General features: G+C 47.1%; 2 protein-coding genes across 4 annotated transcripts in view; one reads left to right on the forward strand and one right to left on the reverse strand.

Annotated features, from left to right (window-relative positions):
- EZR (ezrin) overlaps window positions 1-906 on the forward strand; it is a 50,972-nt gene extending 50,066 nt beyond the window's left edge. For both annotated transcript variants that reach the window (XM_007461768.1, XM_007461769.1), the window contains 2 exons: window positions 408-659; window positions 742-906. In XM_007461768.1, coding sequence (XP_007461830.1) covers window positions 408-659; window positions 742-906 — 417 coding nt within the window. The remainder of the gene's footprint in view (window positions 1-407; window positions 660-741) is intronic.
- Window positions 907-2,691: 1,785 nt separating this feature from the next.
- The window catches only part of SYTL3 (synaptotagmin like 3), an 83,472-nt gene continuing 60,215 nt past the window's right edge, over window positions 2,692-25,948 (reverse strand). For both annotated transcript variants that reach the window (XM_007461771.1, XM_007461770.1), the window contains 7 exons: window positions 18,859-19,037; window positions 10,716-10,818; window positions 7,826-7,996; window positions 5,704-5,809; window positions 4,697-4,802; window positions 3,563-3,768; window positions 2,692-2,801 (listed from right to left, as the gene is read on the reverse strand). In XM_007461771.1, the coding sequence (XP_007461833.1) occupies window positions 2,692-2,801; window positions 3,563-3,768; window positions 4,697-4,802; window positions 5,704-5,809; window positions 7,826-7,996; window positions 10,716-10,818; window positions 18,859-19,037 (981 nt within the window). The remainder of the gene's footprint in view (window positions 2,802-3,562; window positions 3,769-4,696; window positions 4,803-5,703; window positions 5,810-7,825; window positions 7,997-10,715; window positions 10,819-18,858; window positions 19,038-25,948) is intronic.

Here is a 25,948-nt window from a genome sequence, read left to right on the forward strand (position 1 = left end):
CAGTTTTTTTTTTTTTTTTTTTTTCCCAAAAGTATACGCAGTGAACATATATAAGGACTACAGACATAAAGAAGTTATAGTACTTAGCAAAACGTCAAGACCTGGCGTGACAGTTTCTCTTGGTGCCGTGGGCACAGTTGATACCTGCTCAGGGGATCCGCGTCCCCAGGCCTGGAAGAGGCTGCACAGACCAGGGCCACCTGGTCAGCCACATTCCTGGCCCCTCGGCTCTGTGCTGCTTCAGGCCACGCGCATCTCCAGCCCCCAGGAGAAGGGAGTGGAATCCTTCCTCTCTTAGCACGGACAGTGGGTCTTCTCGTAGAGCAAAGGCGGCTCTTAAGAGAATGGTCCAAACACGAGGTTCCCCGGTGAAAGGTTCTCAGCTGTCCCTTAATCTGCTTTCAAAGGCCAAAGAAGCCCAGGATGACCTCGTAAAGACCAAGGAGGAGCTGCACCTGGTGATGACCACGCCCCCGCCGCCTCCGCCCCCGGTGTACGAGCCCGTTAACTACCATGTCCAGGAGAACCCGCAGGAGGAGGGCACGGAGTACACGGGCTACAGCGCCGAGCTGTCCAGTGAGGGCATCCTGGACGACCGCAACGAGGAGAAGCGCGTCACCGAGGCCGAGAAGAACGAGCGCGTGCAGCGGCAGCTGAGGGTGAGCGGGATGCAGGCCGGGCCCCCTTTCCCCTGGGCGGGGGGCGGGGCCTCCAGCTGACCGAGGCTGCTTCGCGTTGCAGACTCTGACCAGCGAGCTGTCCCAGGCCAGAGACGAGAACAAGCGGACCCACAACGACATCATCCACAACGAGAACATGAGGCAAGGCCGGGACAAGTACAAGACGCTGCGTCAGATCCGCCAGGGCAACACCAAGCAGCGCATCGATGAGTTCGAGGCCATGTGAAGGGCGCTGCCGCCCGGGCTCGGTGGAGCGAGGGCTGCTGGCCGACTCTTAACACGTACTTGTATTGATCGTTCTCGAAACCTACAGCCCTCCTCATCCTCCAGGCCCTTTAAAAAGAGTAGTTATTTCAGTGGGAATGTTCTAGGGCTGGGAGTTTACTTTTCCCAACTGTATCATAGTGCCAAACAGGCCTGATTTTTTATTTTTGCTATTATCATTGAATCACTTCCTGTTTTATGCTTGGAGCAGGACTGAATCAGTTAAGATGCCTGTAATGTCTGAATAACTAACTCCGTGCTGGCATGTGTGATACGAGATTCCATGTAATTAAAGCCACATCGTGGCTTCTATTCTGTGCCATACTTTTTTCTATTTGAAATTAGCTGAAATTGATTTCTTCTTGATTTCTGTGAAGGATGCATCTTTGTATATTTGGTTTTTGAAGGATGAAATTTTTGAAAACTCTGAAGCACTCTCACACACACACTTGCACACACGATTTCCTTCCTCCGGGCCTTCAGTTCAGTTGATGAAATCCTGTGATCATTCGATCACTCAGGATAAACAGTGCAGGAGACTGTATTCTTGGATAATTTTTTTTCTTTCCTTTTTTGCTTAACAGCTAGAGGGCTACACTGTTGGACTTACACACCTACATAATGATCAGCTGTAGAGTACAGTATTTATATGTAAGTGATGAGATGGGTTTGTAACATTAGTTTAAAAAAGGGAAAGTTTCATTCTGTATATTTTGTTACCTTTTACAGAATAATAAAAATTACATATTAAAAACCATGTAACCATAGCACTTAATCTGATGTGACCTGAGGGCAGTAATGAAGCTGATTAACTGTTGTAATCTCATCTGGGAAAATGGCTTTTTACTTTTTAAGCGTTCCTTGTGCGTGTAATTGACTGTATGCGCAATTTGAATTTTCTATCAGAGCTACTTGTTTGGAAAATGACTCGCAGGCTGTTCTGATAATTCAGACTCCAGCCGTGAGGGCCCTTCTGACCCGGTCAGCATCTCAGTCCCTCCACAAGCACAACCTGTTCCGACCTCCTCCCCCTCCCGACCACGTCCTTGAAAAGGCGGCAGGTGTCCGCACTCACTCGGTGCCGCTTCTGCTCACTCGCGTCCTGCCTTTCCACGCTCTGCTCGGTCCTTTTTGCTTTCAGATGTCCTGTGAGGATGAACCCAAAGGCCTGCGGGATGCGGCGGCAGGGGTCTCTGGGCAGGTGCTGCTGGAGCAGCCCTTCTCGGACTCAGCACCCGCGCAGCCTGGCAGCCGCGCTGTGTGGGGCTGGGCAGCCCTCGGGTGACCTTAGCGCTGACCCACCGGAAACGGGCATCCCTCAGCACCCCGTGGGGACGGCTGACCTCCTCCGGAAACGGTTTTCCACGGCAGAATGGTAGGAATTGACTACCCACCACGTTCTTCTTTTCCCTTTGAAACGCACATAACAAGGCCATAATTTTTGCTATTTGATAAGCACAGGGAGTCCAGGGTAACTGTTGAATATTTATTGAAATCGGGTCATTTTCCACATCTCTCAAAGCACAGATAACCAACCTGAGACCTAACTAATGTAGCATCGATAATGGTTCCGACTAAATACAGAGGAATGTGGAAGAACGTCTCAGCGGCAGGACGGCTGTAGACGGGGAGAGCTCACACTCCCCAGGGCCCTTCGCCACCCTCCACCCCCACGCCCGCACGCCCAGCCCCGCAGCTGACCATCAGGCCCCGGCACCTGAAACCCCGCTGCGCCCGGAGCCTCCGGTCAGTGCAGGGCGAGGGTCATGTCTGTCCACAGGTTGGGGCTGGAGAGCACTTTCTGCCACTGGAGCTTTGATTGTGAGCACGAGTCTGCGCCACCCGCTGGCTCTTCCTCTGTGAGTGAGCGAAGGGACAGATTAGTGATGGCGGCCAGGGGACACTCACTGCCCTTTCGCAGTTTTAAAAAGGACCAGCAGCAAAGTATACAGTAACTGTTCACCAGAACTTAAGACCATATTAAAATGTGCCCCGCCAGTAAGGAGAGGAGTTCCTTAGAGGAAAGGGTGTTCTTTGGACAGTGTTCCTTTTTAAACAAATTGTAATTTTTAACAGCGAGTCTCGTTTCTCTTCAGTGGTCTCGGAGGCTCTGGGAATGTGTGCGGGTGTTTTGGTTGTGACAGTGTTTAGGGGGCCCTGCTGCCCGCCCCCCCGTGAAAAGCCAGCAGCAGCACTTCTGCTGAGCGACACTGAAAAGCGTTACCCTCTAGTCCCTCTATTAATGAAATACTTTCTGAATTGCCAGTTGTTTGGGTTAAGAAGATATTCTCCTTTAAGAAAATAAGCCTTTTATGATTGACAGGCCAAAAACAAAAGCAAATACTGTACCCAGCCCATTTTGAGACCTTGAATTTTTGTTTCTTTAGCAGAGCTAAATCTCATTTAAATCGTTGAGATGCTTTGCTGTATTACCGCTCAGTTGTAAAGTAAAAGCTAGAACTAAGTAATTTCCACTTATGATGGGTTAGGCAGTTTCACAGCCAGTAAAGTCACCTGCCATCATGGAAACAGTTTTTCTTTTAATGGTATCCATGTAGGTGGGACAGTCACTAAGGATCCCCGATGCAGCTTGGGCCTTATAAATATCTCAGACTTACTGGAACCAAGCCTGGCGCCTCCCAGCAAGCGGTCGTTCACACCGAAGGTGGCCTGGTCCCAAACGGTTAATTCTAGGGTGGACTGCCTCAGCTGAGAAGGGGTGACCCCTTTGAAAATGAAGGAGTGCTCCCACTGGGGACAGGCTTGCTTCTTCAGGACGGGGGACTTCAGTCTCAACCTCTGCTGGTCTGGCAGAGTGAGACAGCTGCACAAGGAAATAGATTCAAACCCTGTTAGCTCTGCCCACCACACGGCCCCCTCCCTCTGTTGGTACCTGCTCATCAGTGAGCCCAAGTGCTCAGAGAAGTGCTAAGCCCACAGCAGAAAAATTGCGAGCAAGGAACGAGAAAGAATTTTGAGATTTGGCTACGTGACCTCTCACACTAGGATGTTCCAAATTTCTCTTCGAGCTGAATTCTGTCCCGAGTACTCTATTAAGGGAACTTTGGGATTCTAGGCCACGTGGCCCTGGTCTTAATCCGCCTCCTTGGTGTGACGACCACCAGGCCAGAGCGAGGCTCGTCAGACCTGCTACCCAGGGACCAGGACTCTGCACACACATCATCTCCTTTAACCCTGCTCTCGGGAAAATAAATGCAGAAGGGCTAAGTCACTTGCTCAAGGCCGTACAGATAAGTAGAAGGAAGGCTTAGGAGGTGAACTCAGTTCTGTGTGGATGAGGTAAGCCATCATTTTTCCATTATGTCACTGACTGGGGATTTACTTATTAATGGTGTTTGCTTTACTTTTGGAGACACCATTACACCCGAAGTGAATAAGAATGAAGCACGCAGTCATCCGTCTTACTGTTAATCCAAGAGGAGATGTTAGCTAAAGAAATATTCACCACCCGCACTGCTCTCCACTCAGTCCCTAGGGCTGATTAACTGATGTCACAAGGACTGACAAGATTTGGGTTTAGTTTAAAATGTGGCATTCCAAAGCCAGCCTCAGCACTCCCAAGTCCCATGAATTCTTGGAAACTCGTCTTTAACATGCATCATGTCAAATTTTCTCAGGAAAGCTAAAATAAGTTTAAAATGGCTGACACGTTTTGGTGTTCCCTTACAGAGACTATGCCATATGTGTGATAGATCATCAATAAATCATATTTGATTAAATGTAATACTTACCCCTTAACAAATGAGTTTAAGGTACCATCTGAGCGCACAGGTAAATTCTTGGCTCCCAGCACTACCAAACAGAGCTGACAGTTACGTGATGGCTCATCTCCCGTCCCTGCAAGGAAAGCTGGCATTCACCGTCAGCACTACTGCGGCCCGCGATGGCACCACCCCAGCCTGGCATTTTAACCAGAGGGTGGGTTGCAGCCCTCAGATCCCGAGAGCTCGCGGGCAGAGGAGCACGTGCACCACTGCACGGGCAGCATGGCGGCAGCGGGGAAGGACTTAAAGTCCAAGGAACTGGAAGCTGCTGAGAGTAACGAGGGACCAAGGAGAGGAGGTGGCAGGGGCGTGAGCCAGCTGTGGCCAGCGGGTTGGGGAAGATCTCTGCTAACGGGGGCTGCCGCGGACCACGGCGGGTGTGCTGCTGGCCTGTGAGCCCGGCAGCAGAACCCCCTCTTCTGGCAGACAGGAAGTCCCGAGTCCCTTCGTGGAACTGCCCCCCCCGTCCTCACTCTCCACCCTCGTCTTTTCCACGGGCCCTACGTTATGAGTCGGTGACATCTCCCGAAGCTCCCTGAGGACCTTGATCCTGCCATGCAGCCGCTGCTCACGTGGCCCAGGAGCAGGGAGCCGGTCACGCGGAGGCTTGCAGGCGCCTGAACCTGGAGTTGGGGACGAGCTCCCGGCCGTCATGCAGGTGGTCAGTCTGCGAGGGGGGGCCCCAGCGGGACTGTCGGCCCAGGCAGGCCAGGCGAGCCGGCGCCCTGGGAGGAAAGCCTCGGGGCAGGTGTCCTAGGAGCCCGTAAAGCAGGCACCACGGGCCTGGCTTTGGTCGCTCCTTTCCCTTCCGAGCTGAGGCTTCCAGAGAACCCACCTCCCGGGCTGGGCTTCGCGGGTTGGGTGGGAGTTATTGGAGCACGTGGGATTGGGGGCGACGGGAGGAAACGCTGGGAAACTGCCCAGGCTCTGAGGACAGTGACAGACGAACGTTTGTGGGGCTGGAGGCCACCCACCTTCTTGAGCCTCCTGGAGCTTTCTGGGCCCTGTGGGGAGGACCAGTTTGGCCCGGACTGCAATTTCTCCGTTATTTGTGGGAACGCGGTCTTCGTCTTTCTCTGCCTGTGCGAAGAGCAGATTCCCCAGAGCCAGAATCTCCTGGGCTTCTCTCACTGCCTCAGTTCTGTCCACGGGCGTCCCCTTCCAACCTCCCCCTGCCAAGCCTCTGTGGGCCTGGGGGAGCCCCGGTGGTGTGGGCACACCTGTGGCAGGGCTGGGCTTCCTTCCGTTTGGGGGCGTTTCACTCCTACCCTCACCAACCCCAGCTCTGCCACCCCGGCAGACGCAGCCCCCCAGAGGCAGATGAGCCGAGGAAGCAGAGGGGCCCCAAGGCCCTGGCGCGTCCCCTTGGGATTGGCCTTAAGGAAGCCTGGACACAACCCGGAGCTGAACAAGTAAAACAAGCCCACGTCGATTCCACCCAGGTTAGTAAAGGTTCGAGCTACCCATCCGTGCCAGGGACTGCGGCAGGCACGGGAAACCGCGGGGTCCGGGGCTCCCCCGTCTGCCGAGTCGGCCCCGCCCACCCCAGAACCCACACTGAGGACGCAGGTGGTTTCTCTGGTCGTGAGAGATTTCTGCCAGAAAGTGAGCAAAGGAGGGTCGTGGAGAGGGTGACCGTGACCTCATCAGCATTTCACCCAGCGGGGTGAGGGTGGGACGCTGGGAAGCGTCTAGATTCGTCCAGTCCCACCGGCAGGGAGGAGCAGGCTCCCCACCTCAGCATCCCCATGGTTCCCTCCTGTCAGGGCTGAAGGGGCAGTGGACCCCCCGCCCCGATCCAGCGTGGCCTGTCACTACCTATTAGGTGGGATTAGGAGGGACACCTTTCAGTCTGGTGATTTCTGTTCCTCGCCTGCTTATCCAAAGTTGACCAGCCTTGGTGGCAGCCTGCCTCGACCCGAGTAAGGGATCCTGGGGGGAGAAGGCGGGAAGGGCCCCTCGAGTGCAGGGGAGACCACATCTGGCAGGGAAAATCAGGAAAGCCTTCATGGAGGAGGTGGGATCTAAGGACCGTCTTGGGCAGACCTTAGACTGCAGAAAACATCCAAGTGGGGCTCTGAAGATGGACTCGGGCTCTGAGAAGAGGAAGCGCAGGGCACGGAGGGGGGTGTGTGCGGACACAGACCCCAGCGAGAAGAGATACAGGAGGCCCCGGGCTTAACCCTGTAGAAACCAGAGATGCTTCTCAGGAGGGGCATCGTGAATCAGAGCCTCCCTGGCTTGGGAGAGGAAAACAGGTAAAATGGCACCGGGGACCCTCGTAAAGAGGGTTAAGAGACCCTCGTAAAGACTCAGCCTCCCCGCCAAGCTTTCACTGGGTGGGACTGCACATCCTGCTGCCATTTCTTAGGAGGTGGCAGAGCCCACATTTTCTCCCCCTTCACAATCTCACATCTTGGATCTTGGCACAGAAATGCACAAAGCAGCCGCCCCGAGAAACGCTACCCTTTCCCCACTGCCTCTCCCTCTCACCTGCGTGGCCACCAGCCAGCTCTGCTCTCCCAGCCTATCTGACACAGAACCCTGGCCCTGCCTTCCTGAGGGCATTGGGTCCAGTCATTCTCACCTGTTACTGTTTGGGGAACGCTGCTTGGTTGGGAGTGAAGATACAATACACGAGAGCCTGCAGTCTAAGGCGGGTCCCACCAGCAGGGCAGCCTGCTGGCCCCAGGTGTAGACTTTGGCCCAAGAAGGTCAAGACCTCCCCCGCTGGCAATAAGTGACCCTGAATTCTGGGAAGCGTGTGGACCCACCAGGCCGGATCCACGCTGATGTTTGGGGCACACTGAGGGTGGGACTATTTGGGACCTTGAACAAACCTGAGCAGGTAAGAGTCCCTCAGCCCAACACCACCCCCGCCCCCCCGGCCCCGCACTCCCCGGGGCCCGGCCGTGAGCCTCTGCTCCCCAGAGGCTCCTACTGCAGAGTCACAGGCTGGCAGGTGTGCACTGGGTCTTGGGTCCCAGGCTCCCCAGATGGGTTTTCTCTCCTTGGATCCCGTTTGAAAAGTGGGTTTGGTTCTCGTGGTGGGATGGGGGTAGGGGCTGCCCAGACATCACCCAAAGCAGACATCACCTTGGCCTGGAGCCGATACCAGCGGGCAGACTGGGTCGTGCGGTCCTCAAAGTCCCACGTGGCCAGAGGGATGATCACTTCTCCAAGAAACACCCTCCGGGCGAGCATGCCCAGGTGCCACACAGACACCCGCAGCTGACGGGTCGCCAGCTGGGTAGGCTCCACCTGGTACTGCGAAGGGGGAACAGAGATGGTCAACCTGGGCACCTGAGCCACAGCTCCCAGGCCCACAGCTCCCAGACAATTTTTAGTCTGTTCCCCTCAATTCTATGGCCCATTTCCAACTCTGCCCCTTGTTCCATACTCTATCTTTAAACTCTAAATTAATCTAGTTATTTCCTTCACGGCTACATGCCCCATCAGTGAAGTCCAGGCCGACAGTGCACCGTGCCGTGTCTGCTCCCTCTCAGAACGAGCTACTTTGCGGAGGGAAGCTGACCGTCCCCGCAGGTCTGCCCTCCGTGGGGCAGCTGCGTGGTCTCTGCACGCTGGGCAGCCCTCCTCCACTCCCTTGGAAACACAGGCCTGCTTCTCTTTGGGTCCTGACTACTTCCTGTGGTTGACTGAATCTGCGTTTTAAAATTAGACCCAGAGGCTTCCCTGGTGGCACAGTGGTTAAGAACCCTCCTGCCAATGCAGGGGACATGGGTTCGAGCCCTGGTCCAGGAAGATCCCACATGCCACGGAGCAACTAAGCCCGTGTGCCACAACTACTGAGCTTGCGCTCTAGAGCCCACAAGCCACAGCTACTGAGCCCATGTGCCACAGCTACTGAAGCCCATGCGCCTAGAGCCTGTGCTCCGCAGCAAGAGAAGCCACCGCAACAAGAAGCCCGTGCACTGCAATGAAGAGTAGCCCCTGTTCGCTGCAACTAGAGAAAGCCCGCGCGCAGCAACAAAGACCCAATGCAGCTAAAAATAATAAAATTAATTTTAAAAAATGTAAAAATAACGTAAGACCTGTTTTCCATTGCCTGTTAGGCCCACAAGGCCGTGCCAGCAGACCCTGGATTGCTAGCTTCCACGGGGTACCAAGTGTAACCGATGCCAGAGAACAAGGATAAGGCGACAGCCAACGTCACCCAGACCTGGTGTCTTGTTTCATCCTTCCCAGGCCCCCCACTGCGTGGTCTTCAAGGGGAGTGCCAGCACCCCTTGGAGTGCAGGAAGTCTCCCCCAGGAGTGTTCTACTTAGAAAACTTGGAGGATCAGTTTCTAGATCAACTTTCACATGCACTTTTCTCAACACTGGTGAAGACAGTTCTCACACCTGGTATCTTACTCCTGTGCCCTGCCCCAGGGGTGCAACCCCAGGGGGAATTTGAAATACTGGTTTCTGCCAAACTGTTAATGATCGCTCAGCTTTTTCATCTTCCCATCTTTTCCATCTTGCATATCCTTCTATGAAGGCTAAGCCTGGGTCTGTGTTGAGATGTTCTACATTTAGAATGAAGACACTGATTCTCTTCAATGTATCTGGAAGGTTTTTCAGGATGTTCACAAAATATTCACAATATACTAGATAAAACCGATGGATAACCAATTGTAGGTGATTCCTCTGAGATTCTGGGTGCATTTTAAATTAGTTAAAACTTTAACAATCAAAGTATATAATGAAGCATTTAAAATAGTCAATCCTCATCTTTGTCTCGTTTCATAAAATAGGAAGCATTTGTCTGCCTCTGTTTAGTACGAAACACCTTAAACCTGTGGTGAGTAATTTTATATATCAGCTTACACCTTTGAGGGGGTACAGCGCTTTTCAAAATTCTGTCAGCAGGTACAGGAACAAAACCACATGAAGACTAGTGTCTAGTAACTCACTACCAGAGTGCCCCAGACAAGCAGCACCTTAGGCCCTGCCCACACTTGCTGAATCACAATCTGCTTTAAGTAAAAAACCCCTTGGGGAGTCCTTATGAACATAAATTTTGTGAAGGAGTGCTAGCCCGTCATGGGTCACAGCTGTACTTTTAAGTACTCTCTAAGCCTCGGTTTCCCTATTGCTAAATGAGGATTCTAACACCTGGCTCAGAGGGTATATAAAAGACTTGGCCACAGCAGGCGTATGGACAACTGGCTATTTTCATGTCTCGATCGGGACTCGTGCCACCTACCCGGATGGCCCCTGGTTGGGAGTTCACAAATGCTCCTATTTGCCAAGGAAGGTAAACAAAAGTCGTCTCCTTTCTCAGGCTTGACACATGGGATCCCCGGGCTACCCAGCCTCGAGTGGGTACATATCTGTGCATCTGGACTATTCTTCCACCTCCCACACCTACCTGCCATCTGCACTCGCCAGACATCACCTCCGACATCACCTCCAATTTTCCATCCTGAATCCCAGCAGGAGGCACTGCCTCCCTGATCTCTGCCCTAAACCACAAGTCACGTTTCTTAGCACCAAAGAAAATGAAAACCCAAACAATTGCTCTAGGCTTTTTTCATAAAATGACTAGTTTTTCATAAAATAAGAAATCTAGGTACTCCAGACATTACCTTCATAAAAGCACGTCCTCATCATAACTCAGCAATTTCATTTACAGGGTCCCTTACTCGTGGATGCCTCTCTGATAGTCATAAAAATTCAACAGGACAAACCAATTTTAGAAATTGAAAGGCAGGCACTTTCTTTTCTACCATTTTCTCGCAAATTATTAATCAAAGGCCATTCTCACGTCCAGCAGACTCTGCAGTTTTTCTGTACAAAGGCTGATATTTAGTTTCTACCACTTGCCACTGACCTGACAGAGCCCTGCAGAAATGTTTAAGTGTCTGCACTTACATTTAACTGACTCAAGAGTTTAGAAGAACCGTCCGCTGGACTCTGGCCCCAGGGGCCCATCCCGGGATGGGGAGACTCAGCACATGAATATTTGTCCAGCAAGTACCTTCAAGATCTCCTGAAAGGTCGGCTCCACCGTGTTCTTTTGGACTCCAGTCTTGCGTTTTCCCTGGGAGGATCTGTCGGGCAGCAGATAGGTCTTTACATACCTAGTGGCCAAACACAGACAGGACAGGGTGAAAAGCTCAGCGTCGGGGGCAGACAAAGGGTTCAGGAGACTCACACGTCAGCGTTTTCCTTACTCTGCTTCCCGCTGCATTTGGGGTTGACAGAAAGGGCTTAGTGGCCGCCACTGACAGTGAACAATGACAGTGCTGGGTGCACAGCCCCTGGCTTACACAGTCTCTGGCTGTGATCCTCGGGAATGTTCCTGGGTGTGTGAAGCTCCCCCACTTTCCTCATGCCCTACTCCTGGAATCTACGCATCACACTCCATCACCTGTCACTGGGTGACGGCCAGGGAACCAGAGGCTCCCAGGGCTCTGTGGGTGGCAGATTTCTAACCCACCTGGATGCCGAGGCTGTGTGCCAGCTTGTCCTCCCTCCACGTACCTCGTCTCCCCAACCCGCAAAAAAAAACAGTTGAGATGGAAAGTGTATGTCTCACACTTTGGTTTTCCTTGTGTGGCCTCAAACACTGAGTCCTGCCTGCTGAGGACCGGTGTTCCCGAGCCCTTGCCCTGGGTCTGGAGACCACACCAGCAGAGGAAGCCTGACCAAGGCCAGCCCCGCACTGCTCCCTGCCCACTCCATGAAGCTCCGTCCCAGGCCGGTCCCTCCACTCAGGTCCCAAGACTGCCCTTCCTGGCTCTTCCAGCAGCTTTATTGATGCAGTGACACCACTTGCCCAGGTCCTGTACCCACAGGCTAGAAACAGTCTCAACTTTCTCAAAGCAATAAAGAGCAGGAACCCCCGCCTCGACCTGGGTTCCCCCTGGAGTCCCAGTCTCAGGCCTCTTCCCCGCTTTCAGCAAACTTCTTGGAAAAGTACTCAAGGCTCATTGGCACCAATACCTCACTGTTCGTTGACTCTTAAATTGTTGATCATTACAAGACCCCTCACACATGTAAAACAGGAGATATAAAATATACCTGTATAGCTTAAAGCATTACAATAAAATACACGCCCATGTGTCTAGTCGTTAAGGCCTCTATTTCCTTTCTTACCCTCTGTCTGGATGTCCTATCCGTTACCAAGAGCGGAGTATTGACGTTTTCCAACTATTACTGCAGAACTATTTCTCCCTTCAATATCCCTTCTTGTATCTGATGGTCTGTTATTAGGTACACAGACATTTGTAATTGTTATATCATCTTGCTGTACCGAACCTGTTAATATAGAATGTCCTTATCTTTTGTAAGCTTTTCTGACTTAAAGCCTATTTTGCCTGATACTGGTACAGCCACCTTGCTCACTCTTGGTTACCATCTGCATGGAATATCTTCCACTTGTGTCTTTGGATCTCAAGTGAGTCTCTCGTAGATGGCATATAGTTGGATCTCATGTTTTTATCCATTCTGCCAATTTCTGTCTTTTGACTGGAGAGTCAAGTTCATTTGTATTTAAATTACTGATAAGAAGTACTTCTGTCATTTGCTGTTTCTTTTGCCTTATAGCTTTTCTGTCCCTCACTTTCTGTTTTTTTTTTTTTTTTTTTTTTTTTTTTTTTTTTTTTTTGCGGTATGCAGGCCTCTCACTGTTGTGGCCTCTCCCGTTGCGGGGCACAGGCTCCGGACGCGCAGGCTCAGCGGCCATGGCTCACGGGCCCAGCCGCTCCGCGGCATGTGGGATCTTCCCAGACCGGGGCACAACCCGTGTCCCCTGCACTGGCAGGCAGACTCTCAACCACTGCGCCACCAGGGAAGCCCTTTACTGTATTCTTTTGTGTTTAGTTGATTTTCTGTGGTGAAATGTTTAAATTCCTTTCTCATTTGTTTTGTTTTGGTTTTTGTTCTATAGCTGTTTTCTCTGTGGTTACCAAGGGGATTACATTTAATATCCTAAAGTTATAACACTCTAATTTGAATTTATACCAACTTAACCTCAGTAACATACAAGAGCTCTACTTCTCAGCTCCATCCTCACCTCTTTCCACTGATGATGTCACAAAAATACATCTGTATATATGTGTGACCAAAAACACAAAGTTAGAATTCTTTTAAATGCATTAGTCTCTTAAATTATCTCAAAAACAAAGTGTGGAGTTACAAACCAAAATGACAATAAGAGACCAATAATCTTTTAAAATGTCCGAAGTCATATACAAAACAAAAAGTAACCACTATTACAATAATACTTGCTTTTTTTTTTTTTTTTTTTTTTTTTTTTTTTTTACTCATGTGCTACCTCTCTCAGGTATCTGAGCTGAGCACGGGATGAGGCCTGTGGAGGAGGAGAGAGGGGGTAGAGAGGGAGAAGGACAAGGGGCTTGAAGCTAGTTAGGAACCTAGCTATGGGGTGGGGGGAGTGGGAAGGAGTCACTATTATTTAGACTGATTTCTGCATATTGACACCTGAAGGCTCTAAATCCCCAAATTCCCAATGTGGCAGCTTCTCTACTGTCCTCACACAACCTGTATCTTGGGTCCCTGCAGAAATACCCAGTGAAGTATGGATCAGAGAGCTGTCAGACTGACAATGGCCCAGCTATTCCTCTGGTCTATGACTTTGGTGATGCTGAGAAAACTGCACCTTATTACTCACCAGTTGGTCAGCGTGAGTATCTGTTTCCAAAGCCCAGTCATCAATCCTTCCCTGCACTCTTGGAGAAAGTGTAAATAACAACAATTAACAATTGCTAGCATTTGTTGAACATGTACAATGTGCCAAACTCTTTTCTAGGAACTTGACATGGTTTTGTGTCATTTAATCATCATTAGAACACTATGAAGTTAGAATTACTATCCTCTCCAATTTATAGGATATAAACCCAGGCTTCTTAACCAATACCCTGTATGGCTCTTAAAATAGTAAAAACTAGGCTAATGTTCACAGGTGAGAACAACTTGCAAAGTGGCGAGAGAAATTTATTTTTGTTATGATGGATAGCTATGATTTTAAAGAAGGTATTTTTTCAGCATAATAAAGCCACAGAATTTAAGTCTTTGGTGGGAAAACAAGAGCCATTACTTTTTCTTTTTTTTTTGCGGTACGTGGGCCTCTCACTGTTGTGGCTTCTCCTGTTGCGAAGCACAGGCTCTGGACGCGCAGATTCAGCGGCCATGGTTCACGGGCCCAGCCGCTCCGCGGCATGTGGGGTCTTCCCGGACCGGGGCACGAACCCGTGTCCCCTGCATCGGCAGGCGGACTCTCAACCACTGCGCCACCAGGGAAGCCCAATACTTGCTTTTATAATTGCTAGTGTATTTGCCTTTATTGAGATCTTTATTTTTTCATATGTCTTAAGTTACCGTCTAGTGTCATTTCATACACTCTCTCACATTTTGTCTAGCTGAGGATGTTGTAATTTCTCCCTCACATTTGAGGAACAGTTGTGCTGTGATTTTTTGTTTGTTTTTCCTTTTAGCACCTTGAATATACTGACTCACTGCCTTCTGGCCTCTAAAGTTTCTGATGGGAAATCTGCTGATAATCTTATTGAGGATCCCTAGTACATGACGATTCACTTTCTTGCTGCTTTCAAGATTCTTTAGTCTTTGTCTTTCAAATGTTGGTTTATAATGTGTCTCAGTGTGGGTGTCTTTGAGTTCATCATACTTGGAGTTCAAAGAGCTTCTTTGATGTTTATATTCATGTCTTCCATCAAACTGGGGTACTTTTCAGCCATTATTTCTTCGAGTATTCGCTCTGCCCCTTGCTGTCTCTCTTCTCCTTCTGGGACACGTGTTGCTTATGTTGGTCCACTCAATGGTGTCCAGAAGGTCCTTTAGGTTTTGTTTGCTTTTAATCTTTTTTCTTTCTGTTCCTCAGACTCAGTAATTTCCATCATCCTATCTTCAAGTTCACCTATTCTTTTATTTTTTATTTATTTATGGCTGCGTTGGTCTTCGTTGCTGCGCGTGGGCTTTTCTCTAGTTGCGATGAGTGGGGGCTACTCTTCATTGCAGTGCGAGGGCTTCTCATCGCGTTGGCTTCTCTTGTTACGGAGCATGGGCTCTGGGTGCATGGGCTTCAGTAGTTGTGGCACATGGGCTTAGTTGCTCTGCGGCATGTGGGATCTTCCCGGACCAGAGCTCGAACCCGTGTCCCCTGCGTTGGCAGGTGGATTCTTAAACACTGCGCCACCAGGGAAGCCCACCTATTCTTTTACCTGCTCATACCTACCTTTGAATCCCTCTAATAAATATTTTGTTGTTAAGGTTTTCTATCTCTTTATTGATATTTCTGTTTTGTTCATACATCATTTTCTTGACCTTCTCCACACCTTTCATTAGTTCTTTGAGCATCCTTAAAACAGTTGTTTTCAAGTCTTTGTCTAGTAAACCTACCATCAGATCTCTTTCAGGGACAGTTTCTGTTGATTTATTTTTTCCCTGTGAATGAGGCATACTTTCCTGTTTCCTTATATGCCTTGTGATTTTTTTTGTTGAACACTGGACATGTGTCTAATAATATGTTAACTCTGGAAATCCGATTCTCCCCCTTCCCCAGGGTTTGCTGTATTTTGTTATTGGTTTTTTAATTGGGTTTTTCATAAATTTATTGATGCAGACTGTCTCTGTGCCAAGGATCAGCCCGAAGTGTAAAATTAAGATCTTCTCAGATCTTTTCTGAACCTAAACCTTTCCCTGAGCATGTGTGGTCCCTTTTTAATTTTCCTTGTATATACAGTTACTCTTGAATGTCCTGGTCTTTAGTATCCAGTTCCCAATAAGGGAAAAAAGAGAAAAATGAAGAAGGGAGACAAATAAGGGCACTGGCCCTTTAAATACTTTGTAACTCACTTCAGCCCAAGGAGGGGACTGCAACAATGGGGGGAGGTGAAACAACATGGCTGCCTGCCTTTTTTTTTTGTACCTCTGCAATCAGAACCAGCAGTCGGAGAACAGGTCCCTGATATTTGGAGGACAGGATCCTTTGCCCATCTGGCTCCTACAAGCTGTGTTCAAGCTGCTCTAGGAACATATGCACAGCTGCCCACCAAGGGCTTGGGCATAGGGAGGATGGGTAGTTAACACTGTGCTAAGAGCTGGAATTGACTGACATTAATTTCAATTTACCATCCAAGACTTCCCCTAGGAAGTTGAAAGCCTTCAAAAGACTCCAGAATTCCAAAATAGTTCCATCAGACAGATTCTGCCAGTGCAGCTGTCTACAGGGGGAGATGGATTCCTGAGGCCTCCTACTCTGCCATCTTTCAGAATCCTCTCTTGACCATGTGTTTCCTTTACAAAGTATTGAGTTTTGTCCTAGCAGGCATTTCACTTACTGGAAACTCAGTTTGATCCTATCAAGCATTGATTTTGCTTAGTTAGGGTGTGTTAGAGAAGCCCTACTACTAAGCTTTTCTGGGGTCCACTCAATGCCCCACTCCACTTTGACTGGTCAGAACGCCAATCTTGGGACTTCCCTGGTGGCACAGTGGTTAAGAATCCACCTGCCAATGCAGGGGACATGGGTTCGATCCCTGGTCTGGGAAGATCCCACATGCCACGGAGCAACAAAGCCCGTGCACCACAACTACTGAGCCTGTGCTCTAAAGCCCGTGAGCCACAACTGCTGAGCCCATGCACCACAACTACTGAGGCCACACACTACAACTACTGAAGCCCGCGTGCCTAGAGCCCATAGTCCACAACGAGAAGCCACTGCAGTGAGAAGCTCATACACAACAAAGAGTAGCCCCCACTTGCCCCAACTAGAGAAAGCCCACGTGCAGTAATGAAGACCCAACACAGCCAAAAATAAAATTTAAAAACAAAAAAACACACCAATCTTTCCCAGCACTGTGCAACTCCCAGATTTTTCATTCAACTTACCACCCTCCAGTAGCTATCCTCTGACAGACCTCATGAAATCTTGTCCTGTATCTGAACAGCTTAGTATTTGGCCAAAGCCTCAAGAGATCCCTATGTGGATTTTAGGCCTACTTCTCTATGCACTTCCCACCTCATCTGCTTAAGAATAATATTTGTTGAATGTTTATTATGTTCTCAACACTGTTCTGAAGACTTAATACGGGCTAGTTCAGGGCAACACCACAACAATCCTTTGAAGTAGGTGCTAATATAACCTCCACGTTACAGTGAGGACACCAAGATATGGAGAGGTTGAATAACTTATCAGAGGTCAAACCCTGTAGAGAATTATGGGAGAGACTCAACATGCTTGGAAGGTCAAGGATTGAATAAATGGAGCTGATGGGATTGGAAATGAGTCTGAAGAATGGACAGGATTGCGATTTCCACTTATGGGAGTAGCATAGGGGAAACAGTCTCAGAACAAACATGAGAAAAGCCTCATATTTGGTAAAAGTCAGGGGATCGTTTTGGAACAGTGACTATTCCAATTTCTCCAGAGCAGAAGGTACAGATAGGGGAATAAAAGATGACTAGAAATATAGGAGGAATCTGTTATGGAGAACCGTAGGTGCTATAGTGATGCACCTAATTTGTCTGGCACTGAGGAGCTACTGAAGACTTCAGAGCAGAGGAAAGTTTGACTGGACCAACAATCCATTCCTTTCGCCTAGCTGGTGCTGAAAACAGTGTGCTAAAAATGTTCCATGGTGGGGGGGAAAAAAGGCCAAAATGTGGTCCGTACCTTAAACCATGCACAGAAAATCAGTTCCAGCTCTAATATGAAAGGATCTAAGTGGGAAAAAATTCTAATAGAAGAAAACAGAGAAGAATGTATTTATAACCTTCAGGTGGAATTCTCCTACACACTCAAATAGCAGACATTTTAAAGGAAAAGAAGAATAAATTGGACATTAAATTCTTTATAAGAAAAGTCATCATAAACAATGTCAGAAAACAAGTAAAGCTAAGAGAAAACATGTGCAATATGTAGAACCAATGGAGAATTGTCTTGAAAATGGAGTTTTAAAAAGCCAGACTCCTGGGCTTCCCTGGTGGCGCAGTGGTTGAGAGTCCGCCTGCCGATGCAGGGGACGCGGGTTCGTGCCCCGGTCTGGGAGGATCCCACATGCCGCGGAGCGGCTGGGCCCGTGAGCCATGGCCGCTGAGCCTGCGCGTCTGGAGCCTGTGCTCCGCAACGGGAGAGGCCACACAGTGAGAGGCCCACGTACTGCAAAAAAAAAAAAAAAAAAAAAAGCCAAACTCCTGTAAATAAAATTTTAAATGACAAACAATTCGACAGAAAATTGGACAAAAGATATGAAATGGGGAGTCCATAGAAGGGGAGTGTATTTTAAGTGATTCATATATATAAGGTTGCTCATCTTTGTTATTAATCAGTGAGATGCGTGTTAAAATAATGAGACATCATTTCATATTTAACAACTGGAAAAAAATTAATCTCTTTATGGATTGTGTGAGACAGGATTTTTATTTTTCCTACACAGAAAATCAAATTTCCCAGCACCCTTTATTGAAGTTCATCTTTTCTGCATTGATTATTAATAGCCTCTTGATCATTTAAGTTCCCATGTATGCTAAGATTGTATTTGGACTTTTGATTCTGCTCTATTGACCTCCTTGTCTATCCTTGCATCCATAACACATTGTTGGAATTACTTTTTTTTTTTTTAACTTTTATTTATTTATTTATTTTTGGCTGTGTTGGGTCTTCACTGCTGCACGTGGGCTTTCTCTAGTTGGGGTGAGTGGGGGCTACTCTTTGTTGCGGTGAGCGGGCTTCTCATTGATTGCAGCGGCTTCTCTTGTTGTGGAGCACAGGCTCTAGGCACGCGGGCTTCAGTAGTTGCGGTACGTGGGCTCAGTAGTTGTGGCTCATGGGCTCTAAAGCACAGGCTCAGTAGTTGTGGCGCACGAGCTTAGTTGCTCTGCGGCATGTGGGATCTTCCCGGGCCAGGGATCGAACCTGTGTCCCCTGCATTGGCAGGCGGATTCTCAACCACTGCACCACTGGGGAAACCCTGAATTACTAAGCTTTATGATAATTCTTAACATGTCTTTTTGTTTTTATTTATTTATATATATTTTTTACAATTACCTTGGTTATTCTTGGACTTTCACTTTTCCATATGAACTTTAGAATCAATATGTCTATCATCATATGCCAAAACCTAGACAAAGAAACTTACGGATTGCACTTTTTCTTCTTTTCCTCCCCATAGGCAAGGTTCTTACAGGCCTTGATGCATATTTCTAAAGAATGAGTTCTGAAGCAGTAGCGAATGGCAAGTTCTATCTCTCCAGTGACATCTGCGTTGTCAAAATTGCCCATCTCTGTACAAGTGCTGTTAATGCTAATTAAACTTCCCTGAAATCAAGAATGACAGATATAATGTTACTTCACAGTTAATCAATTTTTTTGCAGTTCTGGTTTCAAGATAGCAAATAAATCAAAATTTATACAGAGCATGCGTCCTGACTCATGGTAAGTTAATAACACACCAGCCAGCTTGTACTCTGCAAAATAAGTTGCCACATACTCTGTCTTAAGGAGACGAGGAGTCCTCAGAAGGGCCTGTCTTGCCCAGATACGGTGTTTGCCTAGCAGTACGGGTCGCGCAGTCTCATTCTTGAACACAGACCACTTGGGAAGCAGAGGACTATCTCCCGTGCAGTTGTGCAAAGCTAAATCTCCAAGGGCGGATAATAACCCCACGGCAGGAAGAGCCCTGGGGAGAGCAGCGCGGTGCCGGGGGCCGAATGACCGGGATCAGAGGGTGCTGGACTCAGAGTCCAAGTGGGAAAATCAATCCTGTTCTCACTGTGTTACGGTGAGGCGTACATGGACGACAGTACGTACAATATGCAAAGACAACAATAAATTGTGCTTAAATTTTTAATGGGTCCCCAGAATGACCAACAAAACTACCATCGTAAGTTAGGGCACCCTAAGCTGAGGTGATGTGAAGAACTAATGCAAGTGACAGAACAAACCGCCTCATCACTGTTAAATTTGCTTAGGAATTTGCCACCCTGTGCAGGCAACCAATCTCAGTGACGACTCTATAGACAGAGGGAACCCCACGTGATTCCCACTTTCCCAACTGGTTGCTCAACACCGTAAAACATCCTGGAAACAAGCTAAGAAGAAAGCGCGAGTCTCTCTCACTAGAGAGACATCAAAACAAAACCAACAACTTAGAGGGCCCCGAACCTGAACTAGCTCATGCCAAGAACCCAACCACCTTCACCACACCCAGTCACCGGCCCTGAAAAATGTTATCCACCAACAACACCCATGCAACTGTTGGGAGGGGAAACAGTTTTTAAATTTCACACACCCGGAAAGGCGTGGAGTGGTGAGACCGCACGAAAAGAGGGCAGACAGAAGGTGATGGACGGGGAGGGAGGCTTGGCAAGAGATGTGAGCTGCTTAAGAAAAGCTGAAGGTAGGTGTTAAAAGTCCTGATAGTTAACCCGCACTCATCACGGGACTCCACCCCACGCTACGGCCGACTAAACTGTACTACACCAACTCTCCTGCCAAGAACAAGCAGAAAACTGACTTGAACGACAAGCAGTTTGAAGGCACTATAGAGCTACCGGGACAGCCAGGGTGCCAGGGCCCACCATACTGAAGAGGCGTGCAGTCAGGTGAGCCTGACGTCCTGGCTGTGTTTCCCTCTGAGGCATCTGTCGGCAGGTGAGCAGTACAGGCGGAAAGGCTGTGAGGCTCCGGAGCTGGGCAGAGTGACCAACCCAAGTGCTGGGGGCTGTGAAGGAGTACAGAACTTGAGGAGAAAAGGGAGACGCACTAGTTGAGAGTGATGCTCAAGGCTGCTGTTCCCCTCAAGGTCATTGCTGAGTTGGAAGCCGATGCTAAGAGGCTGAGTAGTTTAAAAACACCTTTGGAAGTTTCACCTTACTAGAGAGAAGAAACGAGTTCAGGCCCACCACAGAGGAGGAGCCTGGTAAAAGTCCAGACCCTCAGCTGAGACCTCTCAAAGGCTTTCCTCCTGGGAGTCCGAGTGCCCTGGAAGCAGACCAGTCCTCCCAGAGGCTGAAACTCAGCTCTGAATGAGCTCAGTACCGGATGGGCAAAGACTCCTGGCCTCCACCCTGGTGGTGCGCTGGAGCAAAAGCAAGTCTCCCTGAAGGACGGTCACATCCATCTCTCCCATTCGGCTGGAGCTCGAGGACAGCAGGGACCCTGCACGTTTCTGCCCTCTATCAAATCTCCAGCACCAGCTCAGTGCCTGGTTCATGGTAAATCCTGAAGAAATATTTATGAAATGAATAAAGAAAGTGCATGAAGTATTTTCATTTAAAAAGTTGTCTCTGGGCCTTCCCTGGTGGCACAGTGGTTGGGAGTCCACCTGCTGATGCAGGGGACGCGGGTTCTTGCCCCAGTCTGGGAAGATCCCACATGCCGCGGAGCGGTTGGGCCCGTGAGCCATGGCCACTGAGCCTGCGTGTCCGGAGCCTGTGCTCCGCAGCGGGAGAGGCCACAACAGTGGGAGGCCTGCGTACAGGAAAAAAAAAAAAAAAAGAAAAAAAATTGTCTCTGTAAATATTATGGCACGATGTGCTGTGTCCTTGTCCTGAAGGAGCAGCAGACTTGAGGTGAGAAGACTCGAGTGATAGTCCTGACCCTGGATGACTTTAGTTACATCCCTTAACTGCAGATTCCAGAGGGAAAATATTTTAAAATAAAACTACATGGGGACATCCCTGGTGGTCCAGTGGTTAAGACTCCGCACTGCCAATGCAGGTGACCCGGGTTAGATCCCTGGTCTGGGAACTAAGTCCCACATGCTGTGTGGCTCAGCCTAAAGATTTTTAAAAAAACAAAAACAAAAAAAGCAAAAAAAACCTATATGTAGGCACATCTTAATAAAATTGCTGAGAATCCAGGACAAAGAGAAAGCTTAAAAGCAAAGGCAAAAAAGCTATGTTAACTTCCATGGAAGAAACAATAAGGGCAGGAGAGGGTGGGGTGCAAGCATTGCTGGGGAGACCGGCATCTTCTGTTTGGGTGGGGAAGGAGAGTCGTGTGGGTGCAAACTCGAAGAGGTTAACTTCAGTATCAGGAGGATTAGGGAACTCCAGGCTTGCTTTTTTTTTTTTTTTTTTTTTTTTTTAAGAAGTGGGAAGGGAGATTTATTCGTTAAGAATGAGGAAGAAATGCGGGGAGAAGTTTTGAAAAGAGGTTTAAAACGAGCGAAGGTGTGAAAATGATTGTTGTGAGAGCAGAAACCTGAGTTGCCCAGAGAAACACATCAGGATGGCTGGCACTGTGCGTGCATTTGGAGCTGGTGACACAACAGGGCAGACCTAATCCCACGCACTCACACTGGGCATTAGGTCTGCCCTACTGTGTGCACAGCTGTTCAGGTGCAGGTACAGAGAAGGTGCACAGCTGGCTCATCTAGCTTGGCGTCCAGAATTAGAAAGCATGCAGGAAGCACTAAAAGTACTCATCATTCATTTTATAAGATAAGCAGAGGTCAAGACAGGTTGAGAACACATTCACAGTAGGGGACATTAACACCCCACTTTCACCAATGGACAGATCATCCAAAATGAAAATAAATAAGGAAACACAAGCTTTAAATGACACATTAAACATGATGGACTTAACTAATATTGACAGGACATTCCATCCAAAAACAACAGAATACACTTTCTTCTCAAGTGCTCTTGGTACATTCTCCAGGATAGAGCATATCTTGGGTCACAAATCAAGCCTTGGTAAATTTAAGAAATTGAAATTGTATGAAGTATCTTTTCCAATCACAACGCTATGAGACTAGATATCAATTACAGGAAAAAAAATTGTAAAAAATACAAATACATGGAGGCTAAACAATATACTACTTAATAACCAAGAGATCACTGAAGAAATCAAAGAGGAAATCAAAAAATACCTAGAAACAAATGACAATGAAAACACGATGACCCAAAACCTATGGGATGCAGTAAAAGCAGTTCTAAGAGGGAAGTTTACAGCAATACAATCCTACCTCAAGAAACAAGACATACCTCAAATAAACAACCTAAACTTACACACCTAAGCAATTAGAGAAAGAACAAAAAACCCAAAGTTAGCAGAAGGAAAGAAATCATAAAGATCAGATCAGAAAGAAATGAAAAAGAAATGAAGGAAAGGATAGCAAAGATCAATAAAACTAAAAGCTGGTTCTTTGAGAAGACAAACAAAATTGATAAACCATTAGCCAGACTCATCAAGAAGAAAAGGGAGAAGACTGAAATAATAGAACTAGAAATGAAAAACGAGAAGTAACAACTGACACTGCAGACATACAAAGGATCACTGGAGATTACTAGAAGCAACTATATGCCAATAAAATGGAACAACCTGGAAGAAATGGACACATTCTTTGAAAAGCACAACGTTCTGAGACAGAACCAGGAAGAAATAGAAAACATAAACTGACCAATCACAAGCACTGAAATTGAGACTGTGATTAAAAATCTTCCAACAAACAAAAGCCCAGGCCCAGATGGCTTCACAGGTGAATTCTACCAAACATTTAGAGAAGAGCTAACACCTACCCTTCTCAAACCTTTCCACAATATAGCAGAGGGAGGAACACTCCCAAACTCATTCTACGAGGCCACCATCACCCTGATACCAAAACCACACAAAGATGTCACAAAGAAAGAAAACTACAGGCCCATATCACTGATGAACATAGAAGCAAAAATCCTCAACAAAGTACTAGCAAACTGAACGAAACAGCACATTAAAAGGATCATACACCCTGATCAAGTGGGGTTTATCCCAGGAATGCAAGGATTCTTCAATATACACAAATCAATCAATGTGATACACCATACTAACAAACTGAAGGAGAAAAACCACATGATCATTTCAATAGATGCAGAAAAGGCTTTCGACAAAATTCAACACCCATTTATGATAAAAAACCCTCCAGAAAGAAGGCATAGAGGGAACTTAACATAATAAAGGCCATGTATGACAAACCCACAGCCATTGTTCTCAATGGTGAAAAACTGAAACCATTTCCACTAAGATCAGGAAAAAGACAAGGATGTCCTCTCTCACCACTATTATTCAACATAGTTTTGGAAGTTTTAGCCACAGCAATCAGAGAAAAAAAAGAAATAAAAGGAATCCAAATTGGAAAAAAAGAAGTAAAGCTGTCACTGTTTGCAGATGACATGATACTATATAAAAAGAGAATCCTAAAAATGCCACCAGAAAACTACTAGAGCTAATCAATGAATTTGGTAAAGTAGCAGGATACAAAATTAGTGCACAGAAATCTCTTGCATTCCTATACACTAATGATGAAAAATCTGAAAGAGAAATTAAGGAAAAACTCTCATTTACCATCATAACAAAAAGAATAAAATACCTAGGAATAAACCTACCTAAGGAGACAAAAGACCTGTATGCAGAAAATTATAAGACACTGGTGAAAGAAATTAAAGATGATACAAACAGATGGAGAGATATACCATGTTCTTGGATTGGAAGAATCAACACTGTGAAAATGACTATACTAGCCAAAGCAATCTACAGATTCAATGCAATCCCTATCAAACTACCAATGGCATTTTTCACAGAACTAAAACAAAAAATTTCACAATTTGTATGAAAACACAAAAGACTCCGAATAGCCAAAGCAATTTTGAGAAAGAAAAACAGAGCTGGAGGAATCAGACTCCCTGACTTCAGACTATAATACAAAGCTACAGTAATCAAGACAGTACGGTACTGGCACAAAAAACAGAAATATAGATCAATGGAACAGGATAGAAAGCCCAGAGATAAACCCACACACATATGGTCACCTTATTTTTGATAAAGGAGGCAAGAATATACAATGGAGAAAAGACAGCCTCTTCAATAAGTGGTGCTGGGAGAACTGGACAGCTACATGTAAAAGAATGAAATTAGAACAGTCCCCAACACCACACACAAAAAAATAAACTCAAAATGGATTAAAGACCTAAATATAGGGCCAGATACTATAAAACTCTTAGAGGAAAACATAGGCAGAACACTCTATGACATAAATCACAGCAAGATCCTTTTGGACCCACCTCCTAGAGAAATGGAAATAAAAACAAAAATAAACAAATGGGACCTAATGAAACTTAAAAGCTTTTGCACAGCATGGAAACCATAAACAAGATGAAAAGACAACCCTCAGAATGGGAGAAAATATTTGCAAATGAAGCAACTGACAAAGGACTAATCTCCAAAACTTACAAGCAGCTCATGCAGCTCAATATCAAAAAAACAAACAACCCAATCCAAAAACAGGCAGAAGACCTAAATAGACATTTCTCCAAAGAAGATATACAGACTGCCAACAAACACATGAAAGAATGCTCAACATCACTAATCATTAGAGAAATTCAAATGAAAACTACAATGAGGTATCACCTCACACTATTCAGAATGGCCATCATTTAAAAATCTACAAACAATAAATGCTGGAGAGGGTGTGGAGAAAAGGGAACCCTCTTGCACTGTTGGTGGGAATGTAAATTGATACAGCCACTATGGAGAACAGGATGGAGGTTCCTCAAAAAACTAAAAATAGAACTACCATATGACCCAGCAATCCCACTGCTGGGCATATACCCTGAGAAAACCATAATTCAGAGAGTCATGTACCACAATGTTCTTTGCAGCACTATTTACTATAGCCAGCACACAGAAGCAACCTAAGTGTCCACTGACAAATGAATGGATAAAGAAGATGTGGCACATATATACAATGGAATATTACTCAGCTATAAAAAGAAATGAAATTGAGTTATTTGTAGTGAGGTGGATGGACCGAGAGTCTGTCATACAGAGTGAAGTAAGTCCAAAAGAGAAAAACAAATACCGTACGTTAACACATATATATGGAATGTAAAAAAAAAAAAAAAAAAAAATGGCTATGAAGAACCTAGGGGCAGGATAGAAGAATGACGCAGATGTAGAGAATGAACTTGAGGACACGGGGAGGGGGAAGGGTAAGCTGGGATGAAGTGAGAGAGTGGCATGGACTAATATATACTACCAAATGTAAAACAGATAGCTAGTGGGAAGCAGCCTCATAGCACAGGGAGATCAGCTCGGTGCTTTGTGACCACCTAGAGGGGTGGGATAGGGAGGGTGGGAGGGAGGGAGACGCAAGAGGGAAGAGATATGGGAACATATGTATATGTATAACTGATTCACTTTGTTATAAAGCAGAAACTAACACACCATTGTAAAGCAATTATACTCCA

The sequence above is a fragment of the Lipotes vexillifer genome, unplaced genomic scaffold (genome assembly GCF_000442215.2).
Source record: "Lipotes vexillifer unplaced genomic scaffold, Lipotes_vexillifer_v1.1 scaffold1594, whole genome shotgun sequence".
In the NCBI taxonomy this organism is placed as follows: domain Eukaryota; kingdom Metazoa; phylum Chordata; class Mammalia; order Artiodactyla; family Lipotidae; genus Lipotes; species Lipotes vexillifer.